At 45.6% G+C, this 23,477-nt stretch overlaps 1 protein-coding gene across 12 annotated transcripts in view; it reads right to left on the reverse strand.

The window, feature by feature from the left end:
• CENPM (centromere protein M) overlaps positions 1 to 23,477 on the reverse strand; it is a 461,530-nt gene that overhangs the window by 229,266 nt on the left and 208,787 nt on the right. For 6 of the 12 annotated variants that reach the window (XM_085601085.1, XM_085601082.1, XM_085601086.1 and 3 more), the window contains 3 exons: positions 22,460 to 22,539; positions 16,230 to 16,328; positions 7,596 to 7,675 (listed from right to left, as the gene is read on the reverse strand). In XM_085601085.1, the coding sequence (XP_085457211.1) occupies positions 7,596 to 7,675; positions 16,230 to 16,328; positions 22,460 to 22,494 (214 nt within the window). In that variant the 5' untranslated portion in view covers positions 22,495 to 22,539. Of the gene's footprint in view, positions 1 to 92; positions 1,710 to 2,106; positions 2,199 to 7,595; positions 7,676 to 16,229; positions 16,329 to 22,459; positions 22,540 to 23,477 lie in introns of those variants that run through there. The other 6 variants (XM_085601089.1, XM_085601088.1, XM_085601084.1 and 3 more) reach the window with 4 other exon arrangements.

The following is a 23,477-nucleotide window of genomic DNA, read 5'->3' on the forward strand; positions in this document are numbered from 1 at the left end:
AAGTTTTAAAGGGACATAGGTCAAACCTTTCAAAAAAGTGCGACTAATATAATGCATTTCCAGTTAATCAAAATTTTAAAAAGATGTACGTATTTTAGTAGTGATAAAATTAAAGTTTATTGTTTTACTGAAATTCACACCAAGAAAGCTGCTACTTGCAAAGTTGCTCAACAATAGTCAATTGATGGCACTTCCTGTGATGTTACTTCCTGTGACTTCACGCTGTATGCAAATTAGAGGGACCTCCCATGTTCCATACCTGACCGGGTTCCCAAAAGTCCTAGAACCGCTGGGCCTGAGCACCAAAATTAAAATGGCCTCTTCATGCAAATTAGGTAGCTAAAAAAAAAAAAGTTGACCACATTTGCAAATCTGGCAGTGTTTAGCTTGTAAAGACAGGCTGTATAGGTGTTTTGCAAGGCACAGGCTACTGCATGCATTTTTGCATGCTGCTGGCAATGTTTGTAATTATGTCAGGGAAATCAACCATAACAACCGGCCCACTCGCCCATAAACCAGGCCTACAAACAAGCAAATAAAACAGTCCACACACTGGCACTGCCAGATTGCTCTATTGGCCAGTCTGACCCTAGTGCATAGTGCTACATAACCCATTACGAGGCGCCAAAGGGTACTGTCGGATGGATGGCATACTACACCATGAGTAAGTGACTGATTGGAAAGGTTTTGTACTTGTTGAGGGCCTATGTGTGAAGCTTAAGACTTAGAAGATGTTTTTACCCTCCCAAACACATTTAAAGGAACGAGCTTTGAATTTTAAACCTGTTGAAAGGTTGGTTTTTTTTATTATTATTTCATAATAATAGAAAAATTGGTATTAAGAAGGACAAACATATCTGTCAGCAGTATACTTTACTACCACTGTTAAACCCTTTTTGTGACTCAATACACTTCAACCGTTCGCTTTTTGAAAATATACAATTAAAAAACAGTTCTCTATTTTGGTTTGTCTAGATTTAAAAATTTTTATTAAATATTGCTTTAAAAAAAATTCTACTGTTAAATGAGCTATACTTTCCGTTTTCCCCCAGTGTTATTAATTTTAGACAAAAGACACTTTATACATTACATGTGCTCTATTTACATTACATGTACTCTTTTTAAACTTGCTAGCCTCACACAGGCCTGTCTAGTCCAAGTTCGCCCGAGGGATGAACGCAAGGGCACTACATACCCCCCCCCCCCACACCCCTTTTGCCCAAGCTTCTCTCCACGCATAACACTGTACAGCAGACATTGTGCGAAGTGTCAGTTTTGCACGGCTTTGTGTCTGGTGTGTACGGAGCACGTGGCAGCAGGCAGCAACTACTTCCTGGAGCTGGAGGTGAAGTCCGACTAAGACAAGATTACCAGTGGGGTCCCAGTGATCCAGTTAAGAACATTCCAAGTCAGCAGACCTAGGGCGACGTCACGTCAAGCTGGTGTGGGCATCGATGGCCGTTCCATCCAATGTGCAAAAGGCCATGCGGCGCAGCTCTAATCCCAGGGGGGCGCGGGAAGGTACGCAGAGCTTGGTGGTACGACAGGAACCCTTGCGGTGCCAAAGACTCGACTCACTCTGGTAAAGAGGGGCCGGGGCGCTTGAAGACCGATCCCAGATATAAGGCGGAAACCCCCGGCACGAGCCCGGCACACACTCGCAACATCTGGAGCAGCTGCTGGGCAGTGCTGGTGCGGCCCACCTCCGACTGAAAGGAGAAGAGGAACAAAGTGAGCCAAGGTTTGGTGAGCACCGACAGCGCCCCTTTAGAGGCGCCCCATCACTGCATGGATTCGAGTGAACATGCAACTTGTTAATCTGTACCTCACCACGAGTAACTGTTTTACATATAAGTAGTGATACCTACTACCATGTTTACTTCTTTCCTTATGTAATTTACTTCGGTCTATTGTAAAGCGCTTAGACAGAAAAGTACGGGGTATATAAAAATGCATTAAAAAAAAGTATATATATAGCCGCCTCGCACCAGCTAAAGTTGATTCCCAGCCCCCAAATTGTTGCCCTTCCACACACTCGCTCCCTACTCTCCCACCTCCCCTGCTCAGTTTGTATCTCCCCCCAAAAACGTTTTAAAACTGCCCCACCTCCAGTTCCGTCAGGAGCAGTATGCTGAGGTGCGCGTCCGCCATCGCCTTCACTGCAGACATCTCCACCATGCAGTGCTTCACTCGCCCACCTAGCGACACGGGGAGGGGGTTGGGTTTAGCAAGTGAGTGGTGAATGGGGGAGGGGAGATAAGGAAGGTGATGGAGCAGGTAAGGAAGGGGAGGGTGGAAAACAGGTGACGGGGTCGGAAGAGGGAGTAGACATAGGAAGAAAAATACAGGGGACATGTTCAGCCAGCTTCAGTTAAAATAATGCAAACAGCATCAGTGATACGAGCAGCAGGAGCGAAACAGCAGGAAGAGCAGCAGCGACAGAGGCAGGGTTTAGTGTCCTACTTCAGACAAGGGAGGGTCAAGACTGATTTGCATATAGTCGGGTCCAAACTCAGGGGACATTGTGTGCAAAACAATGGATTGAGATGTGGCTCGAGTAATTACCAGAAACAAATTGGATTGAAGCATTCCATTCATCACTTTTTGTATAATTTAGTGTGTTGCCCTAAGCTGGACGGGTATGCCCAGGCAGGGGTCCCGTGAACACGGTCACTGGAACCAAGCTATACCCGGCTAACAAGTCCTAAAAAAAGAAGTTGGGAGACTAATCAGGTTAAGCAGTATGCAAGTGAAATCATGACGCGTGCCAGCACAGCGCATGATGTCACGACGTGCGACATTGCACGTGACATTACAGGAAGTTACCTCACTGAAAGTGACATCAGATAGAAGACCAAACACATATGTATATCAGGTATATCATGAGTACATTTAAGCGCATTATGAGATTTAACAAATGAGATTAGGCGTCAGGGTTGTGCCAAAAAAGTGGTGCATTCCCGACGCAAAATCTGGGCCTCAACTAATAAATTTTTTTTTAAACACTGCCACAAAGAAATTTGCAACAAGGAGAAGCACGGTAGTAGAGCTGTTCTACTTAATTGGCTGCAAAGTCTGCATCTTAAACACATTTTTTATGGGGTTAAGGCACCTGCTGCAGAGGTGCCCAGTAAATCTTAGGGAATAATAATAATGGTGAGATAATTCGAGGTTAACACATTTGTTTGACAGATCTGTGTTTTGAATAGTACCAGATTTGAATCAAAAGTAGTATAGAAGTTTAATGTGTCTCCTGCAAAGCACTTCATGTATCATGCAGATGATAGATTCTTATTTTATGTAGATAGGTAAGTAGGGTACTGCTTTGAACACAGAGATCCTTTGTTACCTGCAGTTCATACATTTGAATCCTTGTAATATAGCACAGTGAGTTATGAAGGACATGTGACTCTACACCTTGTAAGCCCATCTCATGTAACTCATCTTGTATATTGATTTACCCATGTACATGATTAATTGTCAATGTATAATGTGTATGTTTTGTAAATAGCTCAGACACCCTGCATTGGGTTGCCTAGCGCTATAAAAGAAATAAAATAGTGCTATTGAAATTGTTGTGTGTAAATGCAGGGACAGACCAACACATCTGATATTCTTACAGTGAATGCATCTCTTAAATACAGGGACTGAACAAAGGCAAAAGCACGCCTCTCTTAAGTACCAGCGAAGAGATAACAAGCTGTGTGCCTTTGTTTCCCCTCTGTGGCATTTACATTTAAGTGTGAGGTTCCAGGCCTCCTCCAGTTAGGATATTCAAACAAAAGGAGGCCTGATTGCCCCTTAACTTCGGCCCAGCTGGAGGTGAAACAAAAAGCTCCTTCGCTGCCTGCACGTTGCTGCTGGGAACAGAAAGCAGACAACATGCAGGCGCTGCTGAACATGTCCCTGTGTCTCAAAAATCCACTGGGACAAGTTCAGCATATTTCTGTGGAGCCCAACTTCTTGGCAGGAGTAACAGCGTCCACCCTGTGAGAATAGTGGGTAGACGTCTTGTGCCTGCGTGTACCCCCCGATTTGTGCTCAGTCGGCTGAAGAGCCCATAACAAGGGCAAAACTAGTCCTTGGTTGCTACCGTTCCAGTTCAGGGAGGACCTGGCCTGGCAGTTCGGGTGTGACTGTTCCCATTGGAGCATGATCAAGAACTGATTTGCATATAGCTGGGTCCAAACTGAGACGGAATGTGTGCAAAATAACTGTGCATTGGGATGCAGCCTTGAGTAATTACCAGTTAATTAAAGCATTCCATCCATCACTTTTTGTATACTTAAATTTGCAGGTATATTTGGCTACAAACCAACCCCTCAAATTAGACAGTCTGACTCCTCACTTGAGAGATGCGAGAAGATCTGACTTCTATCTTCTTCATCTTGCTATGAAGAACAGTGTCTGAATAAATAATCTACAGAAACATCCTCTCCAATTCAAAATTACTACATGGCTATCATATAAACGACACCGACAAGTCCATTGACTCCCCTCCATCATCACTGAAACATCCTTAGAATGAAGCCTACTGCCCACATTTTGGATCCAATCCCTTCCTCCTCAATCAAAGAACACGTTCCTCATCTTACCTCTATGGTCCTCAATAATCAACTCCTCCATGTCACAAGGAGCAAATCCAAACTGCCAGAAATTAGGACAGATTTTTTTGCCACTCAGGAAAGATGGAGCTGATTCAGGAGACATGAACAACTTCCGACAGGTGACTAGGCAACTCTTCTTGGTCAAAGCACTAGAAAAACGTGTACTATCTCAACTCAATCAACACACTGCAGACTTTGTCTTACTAAGTTCCTGTCAGGTTATAGAGCTGGGTGGAATACAGAAACTGCCATTCTTGATATAATAGATGGCACGCTGAAGTGACGTATGGAGACTGGTGGCATAGTCATGAGCCAAATTTCCTCAAACCCAACTAACCGATGGCGACAAATGAAAGGATTCTTTGCCAACTCCTATCCCGATTAATCAAGGATTTCCTCAGAGCTCCATTGTTGCTCTAATGCTCTTAGACCCCTTACACCAATCCTACAATAAATCAATACTGCATATTACCTATAGGTGGATGGCACATAGCTTTACCTAAAAATCTCAAATCAACTGTAGATGATGCACTTCACCAAAATAACACTCTAAAATATTCAATTGAGGCTTTCAATAACCACAAGCTAAACCTGCTCAAGACTGAATTCCTCCTCTTCTCTCCCACTCACAAGGCTCCCCCAATCGAAGGCTGCCTCAGCAGCCTTGATGTACTCAAATGCGCTCTCAAAATCATGGACTCCACCACATCCCTTGGTAGAACTCTGGACAAAAACCTAAACATGTGTACACACACTAACATTGTGTCCAAAAGCACACCACACATACTCAGATTCCTAAAAATGGTCAAACCTTTCATCCTGCCACCTTTCAAAATGTTGTACAGGCACTTGCAATATCTAGGATAGACAATGGTCACGGGATACTAGCCAGTACACCAAAATCTCACATTGCACCTATGATGGTCACACTCAATGAAGCTGAAAGGCTAGTCTTGGGAGCCAGACGCTGACTACTTTACTCCCTTTCTGATCAAGCTAAAGTGGCTGTCAATTGAAGCCCACAAAGTGACTTGCGTAACTCACAAAGCACTACACTTTGTTACCCCCAAATTCCTGGCCTGCAAACTTGCCTGTTCTGTGGCAGCCACATTTTGCAAAGCCCAAATATGCTATTCCTTGAGCCGCCTAGACTAAAGAAAGAGATCCCACTTGCTCTCATTCACTGGAAATGCTACAAGCATTTGGAACTCACTACCCCCAGAGATCTGCACAAACCCCTTCCCGGCTTCCTTCAAGAGCGTTAAATCAATTTTGCCTGAAAGAGATCTATTGAACTGACCAGCTGCCATCCCTTGAACCCCTATGATGATCAACTGACTCTCTCATCTGACCGTTGTAAATTTACTATATAGTTGTACTTCTACTCGAAACAGTCTCTCCTGTATCTAACCATTGCAATTTTTTCTCCTTCATTGTACATGCACTCAAAACTAACCATTTATTACTCTTTTATACTGTACAGAAGTCCGATTATCCCAGGTCATGTAACAACTTCATAAAGCGTTAAATGAAAAAATACATTTAGCAGAGAGTCATTGAAGGAGCACTGTGTCCTATCAATATGGTGCCAGTTACATCTATTAGATGGGCAAACGGACCATAATAAATATTTGGACAGAGCTCACCCTGGTACTCACTGGAAACCAGTGCAGAGCTGTCCTGAGGTCACACATGACCTCACTTCCTTAAACCTAAAGATCAGCTGAGCAGCTACATTTTGGAGACGCTGTAACCACTGTAGTTGGGAGTGTGGAAGACCAGAGTAGAGGGTGTTTCCCGCAATAGAGTTTTGAACTTAGCAAAACTCCTACCACCAGTTTACCCCAAGTTATTCAGTAGAAAATGTATTACTCTACGCAACTGATGGATTCGAAACCATCTGTCACTTTCTCTGCTTGTGAAATTACACACATCTGAATTCCAAACAAATCCGTGGTTTAACAGTGCCCTATTGGCAGTCAGCCTGCCAAAGGTTCTGGGGTGAGCGAGGAGTAAGACAGTGTGTATTTGAAACCTAACATAATAACCTCAGGTTTAATCTCATTTAGTTGCAACTAGCTATTTCGAAACCAATCGGCAACTGTCCACAGATATGATTCGATGATCGCCAAGTCCTATAGTAGCAGTGATACAGATAGCAACAACGAAAGAACCATTAGGAGCAGCACTTAATACAGAACCAACATGGACAGCAGCAGATCTACAGACAAGAGGAGCCGCCGTAATACAGACAGCTGCAGTGCATGGATAAAGGCAGCAACAGTGATACAGGTGTGTTTGGCAGCAATACGCATGTACAGCCGCAGCAATATAGACATGCCAAAGCAATCCAGTCAGACAGCAGAAGCAACACAAACCCACAGAGAAGTACACAGCAGCAATGCAGATAGAAACAGCAAGAGCAACACAGTCTCCAGCAGCATTATTAATACATACAAGTTCAGTAATAATGACAGGAGAAGCAGTAGTAAGAGACAGCAGTAGCAGTAATACACTCTTGTAAAGCAGCAGCAATACAAACACAGACCGCAGCAGTAATTCCGGCAAGAACACCACGAGTATTACACAGAAACAGCAGCAAGAAAGACAGCACTGTTAACCCATGCAGCCTAGATTGATAGTCTTTTTTAAATTTAATTTGCATTGTTTTGTAGTATACATTTAACGTATAAACATAAAACTAAACCGTGCCACATTTGAAAGAGTATCCTAGCGAGTCATCCCTCTTGATCAGTACATCCCACTGTAAAAGTTTGCATTTGGGCTCCCACCTTTAGGAGAAATCCAGAATGGTTAGTAGGTAAAAAGTGAGGGGGGCCCATACGTCTTTAGGTCGTGAAGGTGCCCCCGCCTTGCGTATACCAGTATGCGTCCAGAATGTGCTACTGTTCCCGGCCTTTGCATGGATGTTCCCTCCGATGCACCCCTCCTACCTCACCAGTTGTCACTACGAAGCTCCATACACACCTCCTACAACGAGAAAGCACACTTTGCCCAAGAAGAAGCTGCTGTCCAGGTGGGCAAGTGAAGACTTCACTGTCGAGAAGCTGCAGAGAAAGAAGATCACAGTAAGAGTGAGAGAACCAGAGCAGCCCCGCAAGAGTTCACATACATTCAGCAGTCGATGCTTCACCTGTACCCTACTCTCCCCCAATCCTGGCATCACCCTGCCGCCTCATTCAGTACCTCCTGCTCAACCTGCTTTATTGCCAGTGCTTGATTTGTGTAAGTGGTTGTAGATGGTGGGCACCAACACCCATATTTGGTATCTGGGACTCACTTTTCCATCAAGCTGTCCGCCGCCTCTCATACCTATCCTTCCTGCTCCTCTCCGGTGCCTCAAGGGCAGATTTGATATGTTTATGAATTCTAGGAACATATTTCTTCTTGACACAAGAGTCGAAGGACCGTCCCTTGCACTTTTTCCAAGCTTGTTTCTTTTACATTCTTGGACAACGTAAGCATGCGTAACGCGTCAGAAGTGGGGAACAACGAGCGGGTGCTAAAATGAGGGAGGGGCAGGTGGATGGTTACGGTTTCAAAACGCAGCACGATATACATGTATGTATGTGCCTGCTTGCCTCGCAGAGAAAATGGGGTTTAATCTCTCCAATTCCGCCAATACCAACTGTTCATGACAGAGAGAGACTAGCTCGAGAGAAGATTCTACACTGTCCGACTCCAAAGCCCAACCCATCTTAAACTAACAAATGGCCAGGAGAGAAACGCACAAGGAAATAAAAGCGATGTCTTAGAAGTTTCAAGTTCACACTTAAAATGAGAAAGACAAGGAGCCATGACCTGGTTCTTTCACGACATCAAGTTCAAAAGTAGGACACCGGACATGTATTACTCCTCTAACGGAGTGGTAGTTATAAGAGATTCATACAGGATTAACCCGCAGTACTTTTTGATAGCAGTTTTATGAATATGATTACTGCTTCACTAGATCCCACCACTTTCCAAGCAGACTAGACACCCGGAAAGCATCAAAGACTGGCGGGTAAACCTAAAACACCAGAACTGGGATCTTATGGTCAAATCGACACTCTAAGTCTCCTACTCTCGAGCTTCTTCTCATAAAATGAGTGATAGCCCTTAACCCACCACTCATCTCACATTGTGACTTCTTGCAACTAACCCCGAGACCATCCCCTGGTAGCTATCACACAGAGCAGGCAGGTTTAACTTGGAGGCAATGCGTAAAGTATTTATGCAGTACTAAAACAGAGTTACATTGAAATGCAAAACAATAGAAAAAAATCCAAAACAAGTTAGAAAAACTGAGTAAAATGTAAAACAAAATGAGACCAAAAGTACAAATATCCAACCAGGGGACGCCGAGATCAAAATTTTCAAGTTTTCAGTGGAAATAGCACCAAGAAGAACAAACTGCGAATGATACTGTAGAAAAAGACCTAGATGCAATTTAATGCGGATATCAAACGGAGCATGGGTCGGATACACCAACCAGGTTTGTCCTGGGCAAAGGATTTTATCTACTGACTTTAATCATTTAAGTCCCAATCCACCACAGGAGTACACTTCTAAAGCACCTCTCATATCTCGGGGAGGCACTTCAGAGGCTCATAGGCAGAGGTCAAAGCAGGGGGCAATACAGGTCCAATTGCTACTGGTCAGCTTTGCATTTGTAGGAAAAAGCCTTGTGTAGCTTTTTGTTTTCTTGTACCTTTAGGAGGAGGTCAGCCTTATGACACATGGAGTTCACTTCTTTGTCCCGTGTACAACAGGGAGAGCAGTCTTGAGCGCTCTTGTATGGGCACAGACAGCAAGCAGGTCAGGTCCTCTCCTATTCTTTCACAGGGCCAGAAGTGATCTGAAGTGGGTGCATGGAGGTGCCGAATTTATGCCCAACACGAGCTAGCTGGTGAGAAGGACCTGTGGGGACACCCTAACCAATGGGTTAAAGATTCTCTGGGCTAACTCTACCCAATTTATGCAATTTCAAACTAGCAAATGTCTTCGTCCAAATAGCGATCTGGGGGTGTGCATGGAGAACGTACCGTGGTAATCCTAGTGTTCTGCCACATCCAACACTAAAATCCAACTTTAGGCAGTCCCTGTAACCCCCAACAAACTCAAGAGACAGTTTTGTTATACCAGACTCCTCAGCAACCAGAGAGTGGTTAAACAGTGTTTTGGCATTCAGTTTCTCTCCTTTGACGTTCACCTCAAACCTTAAATGTAAACCCAGCAACCTGTCCAACAGGCTGTGACACTGTAATGGCTTTATTTTTAAATCCAAATTTAAATTTCATAATGTAGAATACGCCCCAGCCGAAACACAATGTTTCCATGCTGGAGGCTTGTAGATGTTTTCTAAGCCACATGTATAAATGAAAGTGATAAACATTTAGCTGTGAAGAACAAGTTACTTACATTCGGTAACGCCTTATCTGGTAGGCACTATCTGGCCTCAGATTCCTTACCTTAGAATTATTCCCAGTGTCAGACTGGATCTGGAAATGTTTCATCAACAGTATCCCTGCGCCCCGGTAGGTGGAGTTGTTCCGCTCTGCATGGTGTCGTTCGCACCAGAAAGGACACTCATGGTGCCTATATTAGGCGCCAACCATGCGTGATGGTGTCAGTTCCTTTCGTGACTGTCCATACCAGAAGCGCGGAGCCACAGGGTACACTGATCATTGGTGTGGAAGACTAGGGCCCTGAAAGGGGAAAGCATTGTCCCTAGAAATCAGTTTGCAGAGCGGAGAGGATGGGTCGGTAAGGAAGGAATCTGCCAGATAAGGTGATAAAGACTTCCAGCAGCAGATTACTTGCCTTAGAATAGATACCCAAGCAATATCTCCCTGGAGGTGGGTCTGCAGACCCTTTTCACACATTGATTTCCTGCAGTAACAAATGGGCAAAAAGCCCATCCCTATGGATCTTACAGACAAGCAGAAGAACCCAAAATAGGGGAGCAGAAAGATGGTCAACTTGTCTCTTGGCACACTATGCCACAAATTTGCCCCAAGAGCAGGCATACATCGGCTTGGTGGACACATACCTGGCTGCCAAAATAACATTGAAGACTTCAAACGGAAGGTCGAAAGCTGTCAACTGAACTGTCGCTGTTCAATCTCCACGCAAGAAGGCAAAGGGTTGACAGGTTTGGATGAAGAACCCTCCCCTGCTGCTGCAACAGAAGATCCTCCCAAAGGGGCAGCCTGATCAGATAACTGATGGCAATGCTCAACAGCTTGGGCTATCAGACTCTCCATGCCCAATACAGGGCTACGTTCTTGATCTTCTTGAGAACTGTGGGCAGGAGTGGTTTAGGCAGAAAGGCATATAGGAGGCTTGCGTTCCACTCAAGACTAAAAGCGTCTCCGAGGGACAGCTGCCTTAGAAACTCCAATAGGCAGAACTGCTGAAATTGCGTGTTCTCGTTGGTGGCAAACAGATCTAACCAAGACTCTCCCCACTGCTCAGAGATCTTGCACCACCTCTGGATGGAGACTCCATTAGTGATCCACCAGGCATCTTAGTCTGAGTTTGTCCGTTCTGGCATTCAGAGAGCCCGCCAGATGTTAAACCACCAGGGAAATGCCCTGAATAAGTTTGCAGAGTGGGGAGGATGGCAGTGGGGGGAGAGGGGTGGAATGGAATCAGTAAAGAATCAATGACTAGATAGTGTCTCAACCAGAAAAGGCATTACCGAAGTTAAGTAACATGTCCAGCTGATGGAGACTTATAGCCGCAAGTTCCTCAACTTAGAATATATTTCTTAACATCGATAACTTTATTTCGGTCGCAGCGGACCATAACAGTGCAGAATAAAATACACACAAACACTATGTTACAGAGAATAAATAACATGTACCAAATCAAAAACAATCACAGTCATATATATACACCTACATTACAGGTTAAAAACCGTCACATATTAAAATCAGATTAAACCGTAGAAAATAGTTATCGGAAGTATGCATTAAGTTTCCTATCAATATGTAAATCAACAATTTATTTCATTAAAAAATTCCTACGTTTAAGCCACATCCCGTTTAAAAAGCGGGAGACGGCGAAAATGATAGGAGGGTGCGTATCATATTTTAATACTCTCAAAGCCTTATGACATTCTCTAAAGCCAAGGTTCCTACAGATAGGTTTCACCCAGCGATTGCGTACAGTCTGGTATTTGGGACAAAAAAAAAAAGGGAATGGATCTCATTTTCGAGATGGTATTTACACGCTGGGCACTCAGTATTTTTATTTAAGTCCCATTTACAAGTAAATGACATGAGCGGCAGACTGCCCATCCTAAATTGCATGTACAATTTCCTTGCCGAAGCTGGATTAGTCAGGTCAAGGAAATCCTCCTTTTTGTAATCCTCTTTTACTTGGAGGAACTGAGATGTCAGTCTACCAACTGTAGAGCTCACGTGAAGAGACAATAGACTGTGGTGCCTATAATGGTATACCAGATCGGCCCTAGATATTGCCGGGCACACTGCTTCTGGTGTTCCCCATAACTCGGGTAAGCCAATCCTATTACTGAGTTCCTTAATATGAATTAACAACGGGATTTTCTTAGTTCTGATTTCAGCCCACATATCCCTGAACTCACTTCTGAAGGGAGCTAGTTCAGGAACTGACCATATTCTTCTCCAGTAGGTAAGTGGCCTTAAGGCCACTTCCTCCTCAATAGGGAGAACTAGGTCCATCCGAAGAGGTACTAACGGGGTGCTAACTGGCAATCCCAACAGGTTCCTCATAAAGGAGTGCTCCACCCTTGAAGGCTTGTGGGCCTATAGTGCCCCCAGAGCTCCGCCCCGTACATAGAAGCCGCTCTAGCCTGTACTTTATACATTTCTATAACTGTAGCAGCAGGCTTGTACACAGATACTCTGTGCATTTTTGAAATCCCACCCACCGTTTGTGTCAACTTTAAGGCAGCCTTTGCTAATTGGGCATCCCATTCCAAATGTTCCACAAGGATGATGCCCAGATATTCAAAGGTTTTTACTCGTTCCAAGAGTATACCATCCAATAATGGATTTGGGCGGGTCTGCCTGGGTGGGTTAAAAATCATAAATTTGGTTTTGGATAGATTTATCTCCAGGCCTCTTAATGCACAGAAATTGGCGAAGCCTTCCAAGGTACGTTGGATGCCCATTGATGTCTTGGACAACAACAAGGTGTCGTCCGCGAACATCAATGCGGGTACCCGGCCTGTAACTAACCTTGGGGCATCGATATCCTTTATACCTAATAAATGATCTATAAGCCCATTTATGTACAAACTAAAAAGGGTAGGGGCCAGGACGCACCCCTTGGCGCACCCCCTTTTTTACCGGGAAGCGAGCAGACAATTCTCCATGCTTCCCGCATCTGACTTGGGCATAGGTTTCTGTATGGAGCCTTATAAACACATCCAGGAGGTATATTGGGATGCCAAGATCTAAAAGTACACTCCACAGATTTCCCCTAGGGACCAGATCAAATGCAGACCTCAGGTCCACAAAAATGAGGTAGAGGCTGCCACCCTCCACACTCACTGTTTTCCAATACAGGACCTGAAGTCTGAATATCTGATCAATAGTTGACGTGCTCGTCCTAAAGCCGGCCTGAAGAGTACTCAAGATCTTATTTTCCTCAACCCAGGTCTGAACTCTTTCCAGGATTATTCGTCCCATCAACTTCTGGGTGATATCTATCAGGCTAATGGGCCTGTAGTTGGCCGGTAGTAAGGGGCAGCCTTTCTTGTGTATAGGAACTATCTCTGCGCCTCGCCAGGTATCTGGCGGATCCATTCCCATTAAGATGGAATTAAACAAGACACAGAGATAGGGGGCCCATATTTTTGGTTGTAACCAAAATAGGTCCCCTGGAAGCTTATCAAGACCGGGCGCTTTGTTAGGTAATAGCTTGGCGATAGCAGATTCAACTTCACTGATAGTGATCTCCTGTACCCCCCCCCCCCAATCGATACTCATGGAGGGGGCCAAAAGTTGAAGGTGCTAAATCGTCATTGCCCACATGTGCGTACAGGGTTCCAAAATGGGCTTCCCATACTGCTGGTGCTATATTTGGTATTATCGCTGATCCACCATCCCTCCCACCATCACTAGCTATTGCCCAGAAGGATTTCAAATCCTTATACTGGAGAGCAGTTCTCAGATCTTCCCATTTATTTGCTTCCCAGGCCTTCTTCTCAGATTGGATAACCTGCTTGTACTGCAACTGAAGTTCCTTTATCCTCGCCTTATCCTTAGCCTTTATAGCTTCTAATAAATCTCTTTTCGTTTTGCGGCAAGAGGCATTGTACCAGGGATGAGATAGGACCGGTTTTTCCTTAATGCTTACTTCCGGATAGAACACCCCAACCACCTTGGAAGTCAGATGATTGTGTATTTCAACCGGCCTAGCATCCTGCCCTACTCGAGTGCCCAATGGCCCAACCCCAGCCATTTCACTATATTCCTTAATTTGCAATAGATACCCAAGCAATACCTCCCCAGAGGTGGGGTCTGCGGACCAATTTCACATGAGGAAGTTCTGCAGGACAAACGGGCGAAGTGCCTGTCTCTATGGACCTGACCGTCCAGGCACTAGTGCTGGAGAAGTGTTCAGTCCACTGGCTTCACCCAGATCCCCAGACCAGTCTAGAAGGTCTTCATAAGGCTGGTATCTTCAGGGTCCAATGAACCCTCCCACTCCTACCCAAATCCTAGCCTGTAAGAATAGAGTTGATGGCATGGCTTCAGTCGTAGCAGGAGCCAGTGTCGGACGACGCCCCTCCAGCTCAGTGTTAGGGATGGATCCGCTGGGAGTGTCAGCCTTGGCATCAGCACCGGGGAAGGTCAAGATGGTACGACCAAACTCATTTGCAGATCCCTGGGGCCCGACTGCCACTTAGGGCCTGAGCCACCAGCATGAAATCAGAAGGGGTCCCTTCCGAACTTGCTGGGCCCAAGGCACATCAGTGGGAACCGGCCACCCAAATATGAGGTGCATAGCCTCATAAAACTCTCAGAGCTGGGAAGAGGTCGCTCCTGCTCTAGAAAACTTGGGGAGATGCTGATCCGACCCAGACACTGGCTTAACCGTAGAGTCAAGCCTCGAGTGGCGATGCTCCCTCGTCGGCCGACGTGAAGTTGAAACACACTTCGACTTCCTATGCGATCTTGACTTACCAGAGTGGCTCAACGACTTAATGTGTGACAAAGGACCTCGGTCTCAGTGACCGCGACCTTCCTCTCGACCAGAACCTTCCTCTTGTCCAGGTATCGATCATCGCCTCAAGCTGCTAGAAGCTTGATGGATCGCTCCCTCAAGGCCTTTCAGGTGCATGGCGCAGCCTTCGGGACAGGCCTTGGGGTCATGATCTCTCTTGAGGCCCCATAGGCAAACAAGATACGGGTCCATCACTGTCACCTTCCAGTTACAGGCGCCACAGCGCTTGAAGACGACCTTTTCAGATGACATTTCCTGTCACACCAGGAGAGTAATCTCAAAATAGGCTCCACAAAACGTAGAAAAACCTAGTCAAAAAATGACTAAGGAGTAGCTCTTCCCAGATCTGCGCTTATAAGCGCAAGAAAGAAAAGAACTAAAGTCAGCGTGCCTGGGTGGTGCCTATATATAGCCACGAATTTCACTTCCAGTGCAGACAACGCCAAGCGGAGCTGAGCGACGCCACATACCTGGTGTGCAGGGCTACTGCTCACGAAAAACAATCCGGATCCAGTCTGACGCGTGGGGAGAATTCAAAGGTCCGGAATCTGTGGCTAGAAGACTATCAGATATCGGCTAGTACTTGCCCAGCTTGCAATGTGTCTAAGAAAACTGAGCATGACATATTGTTGTTTTGCTGTGCCTACACATACACAAAATAAATGGATAATTCTAATATGTCAATCTATTGAGGCAAGACAATGCGCAGTAGCCATAAGAATGTTGAGGTCACATACTAGTGAGGCAATCATATGTAGTCTGAAAAGATTTAATTACATTACTTGGTGTATAAGAAAGAAATATATTAATAAGGGGGATGCTTTGGCTTCATTATTACTTTTATGCCTGGTTTATTAATCTTGCAATTCTCTTATATTGATTTCTACTCACCAATGAAATTATGATGAAGATTGTTTTTAAGTTTTTTGTATTGTATATTAGTGTGGGGCTTTAATGCCAGAATTGATGTTCTGTAAAAATAATTTTCAAATGAGTTACTGTTTATATATACTAATGAAAGCAGATGCATTCGATTTCTATGTTTTTAATTGCTTGTAATATATGTCTTTCATGGTCTCGATCAACGGAAATAAAGACATTTAAAAACTCAAGATATCAGATACACAGTAAGGCACTCTGGTCAGGGGAACACATCTGTACACCAAGCAGGGGATATTCCCGTACAAATATTCCTTAAAACAAATTTTTACCCAACAAGTAATTACCAACCAATACAAATCATACAAAATCATTGAAATAGGGCATGTGCCAAATGCCTGAAATAAAAAGTGAGCACATTTTCTACATGGGTTACTTCCCGAAAATCTGCCACCAGATGGATTCAACCATTGTTACCCAGGAGCAGACTATGAAATCCCACTCTTCATGGTCTTACCTTACCTGAGCTGGCTCTGTAGATTTACCAGGAAGACAACCAAGTCTATCCGCGGGCGTTGATGATCGCCCTCAGGGGGAAGTGGCAGAGACTTTGCCAAATGGCTGAAAAGCGAGAGATGGAGATTAGCGAGGTGCAGTAAAGTTCCCTGCAAAAGGTGCATTAACTGAAGTGAACCACCAGGCTTTTACTGGCATCAGAACCAGAGGCCGGCTTCTTACAAACAAATCTCAGGAGTCTACATTAACCTAGTGAGCAATGTTACTGGGATGAGAAGGAATGACCAGCCGGAGAGATACGCCCAGATGTGTGCAAAAGATGCATTAACCTGCTAGTGTGGGTGTTGGCCATTGGCAGACAATGGGAAGGTAAATAAAGGCCCTTCTTATGCGCTGCACCAGAGGGTGTCCTTTACTGTTTTTCAACACTGGGCTGCTTTGGAAGAACTTCCCGAACAGTCCGATTTCTGGGTTTTTTTTGTCTTTTTTTTTATTTTTTTTATCTGTAATGACTATCGCCGTGCAGGGTACGCTAATGTCATTACAGTAAAAATTAAAGTAAAACAAGCCGATGAGCTTGTTTTACTTTCACTGAATCAGTGCTCGGGGGGGAAGGGGGAAGCATTCATTCCAACGGTAGAGATATAGTTGGAAAGGGGACATTCTCCTCTTTCCAAAGGTACCTCTGCCCAGTGGATCCCTGCTTGAGGATAGCCACAGGACAGCGATCGGCAAGCAGTGATCCACCCACTAGCCACCAGGGATGGGCAAGGGATTGTGCTCCCACTTGCTATTTTTTATAATGTAGACTTTCTACCCACCCCGGGGGGCAGATGGGGGCAATTACCACCAGTCTGCACCCCCAAGAGGCAGAAAGTCCACTAGACTCAGGGTTTATCAATTTGTTGGAACTACAGGGGTGGGGGGGTGCCCAGTATGGGTGCAGCCATGCCCCCATACTAAAGAAATGGGTGGAAGTCATTTTCTGCCCCCTGGTGGCAGAGGGGGATATCTAGGGGCAGCAGCGGCTACTCCACTATGGCAGAGGAGAGTCGCCCCCCAGCCACCAGCTGCAAAACTCAACACAGGTTTATTATCATTTTATTATTAGCAGGAGCAAGTCTTGGGGGCGGGGCAGACGATGACAGGCTGGAGGGGGAGTGATGGGCAGCACTGCTATCAGTGCGCATGTCGGTTTGGCCGGCCGTTTCTGGACAGCCAAACCGACATGCACACTGAAGCCGTCTATAACCCAGCTGCGTTGCCACGCTGGAGACAGCAAAGCACAGGCAACCAGTCTCTATGGGAGCACAAAATCACAGCGCTCAGGCCAATCCGGACACTGCTTTCAAACATGGCAGCAGCGTCAGGTCTGTCCGCAGGGGAGCCTAGGAGCCTGTGCAGTGCAGCAGCAGAAGAGCACAGAGTTGGCGAGCGGCAGGTAAGTGGTTTTATTTATTTACTCTCCCCCACCACTCTGCCCTGATACTAGATGCCACTGTATAGGGATGGGGACCGCCCAGCATGGGCAGGGCCATACCCCCCACCCCCAAATAAATGGGAAACTAGACATTTGGTGGGGTGGGGGGGTAAGTACTGAGTGGTACGCTTTGCATGCATCCCATACCATTTTCTTGCCCACAATGCCCTGCAAATATAAAACAGACTAAAAACACAAATTTTCCTCACATTTCTATGAAGAAATCTTCTGGAATCTGCGGGGAACCACACATTTCCTACCACACAGCATTCCACCCAAAGGCTCCCAATAAAAATGGTACCTCACTTGTGTGGGTGGACCAGGAGACCTTGACACAAAAGGCCGTAAACTGGTACGTGGAGATATAAGCAATAGGGGTAGCTGTGAGATTTGGCTCATGCTCGGCTGCCACCCATGGAAATCTACCAACCACAGACATTTTTGAATAGTAGACAACCTGTGGATTGTGTGAATCCCAAGAGGTTTTCCTACCCACAATGCCCTGCAAACTTTGCCTGAAATCACACATTTTCCTTAAATTTCAGTGATGGAAACTTCCATAATCCGTAGTAATCCACAACATTACTAACACCCAGCATTGCCCCACTTGTGTGGTTGGGCCTAGTGCCTGTGACAGAAACAGATCAAACCGAGGTCAACAGGAGTTCCCAAGCAAGGGCTCCCTTGACGCTTATCTGTTCCTGTCGCAGGCACTAGGCCCAGGCACACAAGTGGGCCACGGTTTTATCAGCATAAGTGAGTTTATGCTGGGTGGTAGGAATCTTGTGGAGTCCTGAAGTTTCCATCACAGAAATTTAAGGAAAATGTGTGTTTTCAGGCAAAGTTAGAGGTTTTCTAGGGATTCTGGGTAAAGCAGCATGGTGAGAGCCACACAAGTCACCCCACCCTAGATTCCCCAGTTATCTCCTTTTGAAAATTCTGCAGGTTTGCTCGGTTGCCCTAAATGCCGGCTGAGCTAGGACCCAAAATCCACAGTTACCCACTTTGCAAAAAAAAAAAAAAGGGATCAGTTTTGAGTGGAAAAATGTTATGTATCCAGGTTGCGTTTTGGGCTGTTTCCTGTCACAGGTACTATACCTACCCACACAAGTGGGGTACCATTTTTTTCAGAAGGCATGGGGGAGAATAGAATAGCATGATATTTGTTATTAGCAATTGGATTTCGCAGCATTTGTGCCATCCAAATGTAAACCAGTGTGTAAGAAAAACAACATTTAAAAAAAATATCCTCTAAATCATGTGCTTGTTCGGGTACCCACAAATTGAGAGATGTACAAATAAGCAATGCTTCTAAACTTCATACCTTGTGCTCATTTCAGAAATACATAGGTTACCTTGATACCTATTTTTCACTCTATATATGTCACCACTCAGTTCACCACGAAAACCATTGTACTGTGCAGCTCAGTTGTTGAATCTGGGTACCTCAGGTTCTTAGAGAACCTACAAATCTTATATATCCTGTGAGAAGTTGGCCTGGTATATGCTGGTCACTAGTTAAAGTGGCCACCTTGCACCAGTACAATTCGACTCTTATGGTAGATAGGTTTAAGACAACCTTTTAAAGAAAGCTATCCTAATGGTAGCTGTGGAGAGCAGCTCTTCAGGCTATGTCTTTAGAGGAATGTAAAGCAGCTTGTTTTACCTTATAATCTCTTGAATCACTAAATGAAAGGTCACCACATAGGTATATATATAAAATATATATGTATTTATTTCTAACACACTCTACTAATCTCTTTATGAGATTAGAAGTCAAGGACATATGCAAAAATCAACAGTTCACAACAAGTTAAGCACAAATATGGCTGGGGCCCTAGGGGCGTACCAGACCATATACTAAAAAAGAGACTTAAGAAGATCCACTTGCGAGGGGACAAGGCCTAGGGCCTGTAGAAGCGCTGGGGCCTCACTAATCCACCCAAGGCAGGTAAGTAAAGGACCCACGGGAGACGCATGCCGTGTGAGAACACAGCCGCAGATCCCAATAGACTTCAATGGAGCAAGTCGCGGTTGGAATTTTAAAGTTTTAGGATACTTCAGGAGAGTCTACAAGCAAGTCACTTACAGGGTAAGTAGTTCTAGAGCCAACACCCACAGGAGCTCCGTAGTGCTGGAGTTACCTCACCCAGGGAAGCCGGGTGCATAGGTGTCTTTTGGTGTCGGGTCGCGGTGTCGTTTACAATGGGAGCCAAAGAAGACTTGCTGCTTGTGAAGACAGAAGAAGTGTCCGGTGGAATCCAAGGCTGGATTCAGAAGAAAGAAGACCTGAAAGCAGAAGGGACACGGTTCAAAGCCACTTGGCCGTGACCCGGGGCAAGGAAGCTGGATGCTTAAAGTCGTCGGGTGATTTCAGGTGATCACGGGTGTCTTGACTCTACAGCCACGAGGTCCAGGAGGCGTCGATGACGACCAGGAGCTGGATTCGGCGTGTCCCACAAAGTCTGCAGCTTACTGAGGTGTCGGCAACCTGATTGGAGCCAACAAGCCTTGGCAACAGCAAGTCAAGTGGAAAAAGTCAGCGGTGCAGACCAGCAAGGTCTTAGGAACTCACCCAGCGAGGGTAAGTCAGGGCAGGCTTGGAGCAACCAGGGGAGCCCTTTGGTTCTGTAGAAAAGTCTTCTGGGGACCCACAAGCCAACCGGCCAGGGATCGCGAAGACGCCTTGGGAGGATTCACTCACCAGGAGCCCACAGTCACTCGGGACGAGGTAGGCCTCTGATCTTCGGAGGAAATCCTGCTGGAGGCTTTGACCACACGTGGTCCAATGCACAAGTTCGTAGAACGTCGTGAATGGGGTTGCACTCGACAATAGTGCACGGTACCCGGGTATTGCTGTTCCTCATCACTCGTGGGGTCCACTTGCCTCAGCATCGCTGGGGACTCACGATGGCCGTAGAGAAGTCAGGAAATCCACTTCCGGGGCTGCAGGGACTTCGGACTCCGGCGGGAGCGGGAAAGTTTGCGACCATTGATGCAAAGTTTTGGTGTCTGCCAAGCAGGGGAGTCACTTCTTGACTCCAAGCGAGATTCTTCAGTCTTCCAGAGGTAGTGGAACGTCAAAGGTCCTGGGTTCTTCTTCAGAGCGTCGTCCAGGTATATCTAGTTTGCAATGGCAAGGGTTCCCTAACTTATACTACAAGGAAGGGAGGGACTTGCTCTATGACCACTCCTATGGGAGGGTCAGGGGAGTGGGTAGCTACACCCACTTCCCTTTGTCCAGTTTTGCGCTAGAGCAGGGGCTGGTAGCCCCTGAACAGGTTTGAGCTGGCATATGCACAGAGGAGCCTACTGCTCCCCCAGTGCAGGATTTCAAAGCACTCTAGGAGTGCACCCACCCAGCCCCAATACACTAAATCCTGTCTGGAAGGTGGTTACACCTCCCTGTGACAGGATGTCTATTGTTGGGCCTCCTCCACTGCGAGTTTTGGTCAGCAGCAGGAGGGCAGCCCAGTGTCTGTGCTGGTGGCATCCATTTTGTGATGCCAGGGCTCTTCAGGATTCTGTGTTTCCACAGTGGGTACATGTCTATCCCTCTAGAAGGGTGGGATCATACTCCCACACCAGTTACTGGTGTGGGGGTATGATTCCAAAGCGCTTGACACCAAACACAACATGTTTTGATGCAGCTATCCCAAAGTTAGCATTTACCGCTAGGTTATAATGCACTTAAGAGTATATGGTTTAAGCGCATCCACAAACAGCTACAGAGAATGGACTCTGAGAGCTGCAGAGGGGCCCTGCTCAGGCAGAGGCACCCCCTCACATGGAAACCAAGCACCCTGCCCTCAGGATTGATAGGGCATGCCTTAGGGGTGACTGATAGGTTTATATGTGTGTGTAAGGTGAGATATAGGGAACCGATACCTCAGTGAGGAGTGCTAACACTACCTCACCCAGGCTGCAGTAGCAGGCCTGTGGTGTCAGATTTAGTCTGCTTCCCAGGGGTGGCATAATACATGCTTCAACCCCTGGTAGGCCTGTGAAGTACCTATGCCCTTGGTAACTAAGGTACCATATACTAGGGGCTCATAAGGTACCACAGTTTTCAATCACTAGTGCATCTAATATGCACTCCAAGTTGTTTAGAGAGAACAGAGAGGCTGGGGCCCCGATTAGCAAGGACCCAGCCAGACTATAGCCAGAAACCAGTGTAAACATCAGAAACAAAGTGGGGGCAACATAAGTGCAGATCCTACTCTCCTACATATCCCACAACTAAAAGGGTCTAGTGATCGTAATAGTACATTGCTCTTGTAAATCAGCCAAAGTGACAAAAAGTTACAGATGAAAAAACTGTCAAAATGGTAGTTTTTTCCTACTTGTTTTCAAGATTCCTTTATTTCAACATTTACATTCTTTGGGAAAACCTTGAGGGATCTACACATATGCCAAAAAAGAGTTTTTTTATTCAGGTCTGCATGATCCTGAAAGCTGGGAAGATGTGACTTTAGCACAGCAAACTGTTCATGGATGCCATCTTTATAAAAAAACAGACACTTCTCCAGAGCACTTTATCATACACAAATCTCAGCTGCACGCATGTTAACCCACAGAACTGTTCTCCTGGCATTTGAACCAGTAACCTTTAGGATACAAGAGGATCTATGCAACACACACATCAGCCTCCTGCTCTACTTACCACATTTGATCCTGGAACATGCCAGTATACACAGATCTGATGCATTAGCAATCTCCGCTATCTTACTGGATGGCAGCATGCTGCATTACTTACATTTTCAACTCAAATGCCTTGGGTTCTTTCAGCATTGCTTCCACTAGCAGCTCCTGCAGATGTTCATCAGTTCCGACTAGCTGCCAAGTAGAAAAACAAATAAAAAAATATGAGCCTCTGTCAGACGAGATCTTCCCCATGTTTATGTACATGCACTGTGAGGCCAAATGTGTATTATTCTATCCCGGTAGATATACAAACACGTATAAAAAGGATATAGAGAAGGCAAGTCTAATATGATCATATAATCCATCAAGCATATCCGGTCACATCATAAACCATTAGTTTGTGATGTGACAGATTAGAAGGGATACTCGCGCTGTTTCAGAAATGTATGGTTCCATGCATCTGTCAAGTGGAATATGTCAAAGAGGTCTGTGAGGGTCTGTAAAGGATGAGGTTTGGAAATGGCTACAGAGCCAGTGGAGTCAAGCTCAGGCTGACAGGTGAGATTCAGGTGGCCACCCATTAAAATACATGTATTGGCTAATCTATGATAACAAATCAGTAATTGGATCAGGGGAGTCTGTGTTTGGTGAATAGATGTAGAATAATAACACTGTGCGGCCTGCCAGCCCGCCCATCACAAACTAGTATCGACCTACAGAATCCGCGGTAGTCCGCATCAGCCAAAAGGGGACACTGCTATGTATTAGAACGCACACCCCACACAAGTAGGAAATGTAGTGGGAAAAATAGAGATGCGTACCCCATGTGGCTGCGTATCTACAGTCCGGACTGGGGGGGGAAAATGCGTCTCAATTAGAAAGATCACCTGGATATAGAGGCGACGCAAATAAGCGAGGACCTACTTCCCCTTTTGGGGATTATTAAAACTTCTAATATTCCTGAACATTCAGGAGAGTGAGAAAACCTTATCTCTGGTAGTGACTGAGGGCATGGTGCTGAATGCTAATAATGTGTACGAAGAAAGCATGTAAGGGTAAACCTAGTGAGTAACACGGCAGTAGAAAGGCTTCAGTAAAACATGATGCAAAAAAACCACAAACAAGAATAC

The sequence above is a fragment of the Triturus cristatus genome, chromosome 4_2 (genome assembly GCF_964204655.1).
Source record: "Triturus cristatus chromosome 4_2, aTriCri1.1, whole genome shotgun sequence".
Lineage (NCBI taxonomy): Eukaryota > Metazoa > Chordata > Amphibia > Caudata > Salamandridae > Triturus > Triturus cristatus.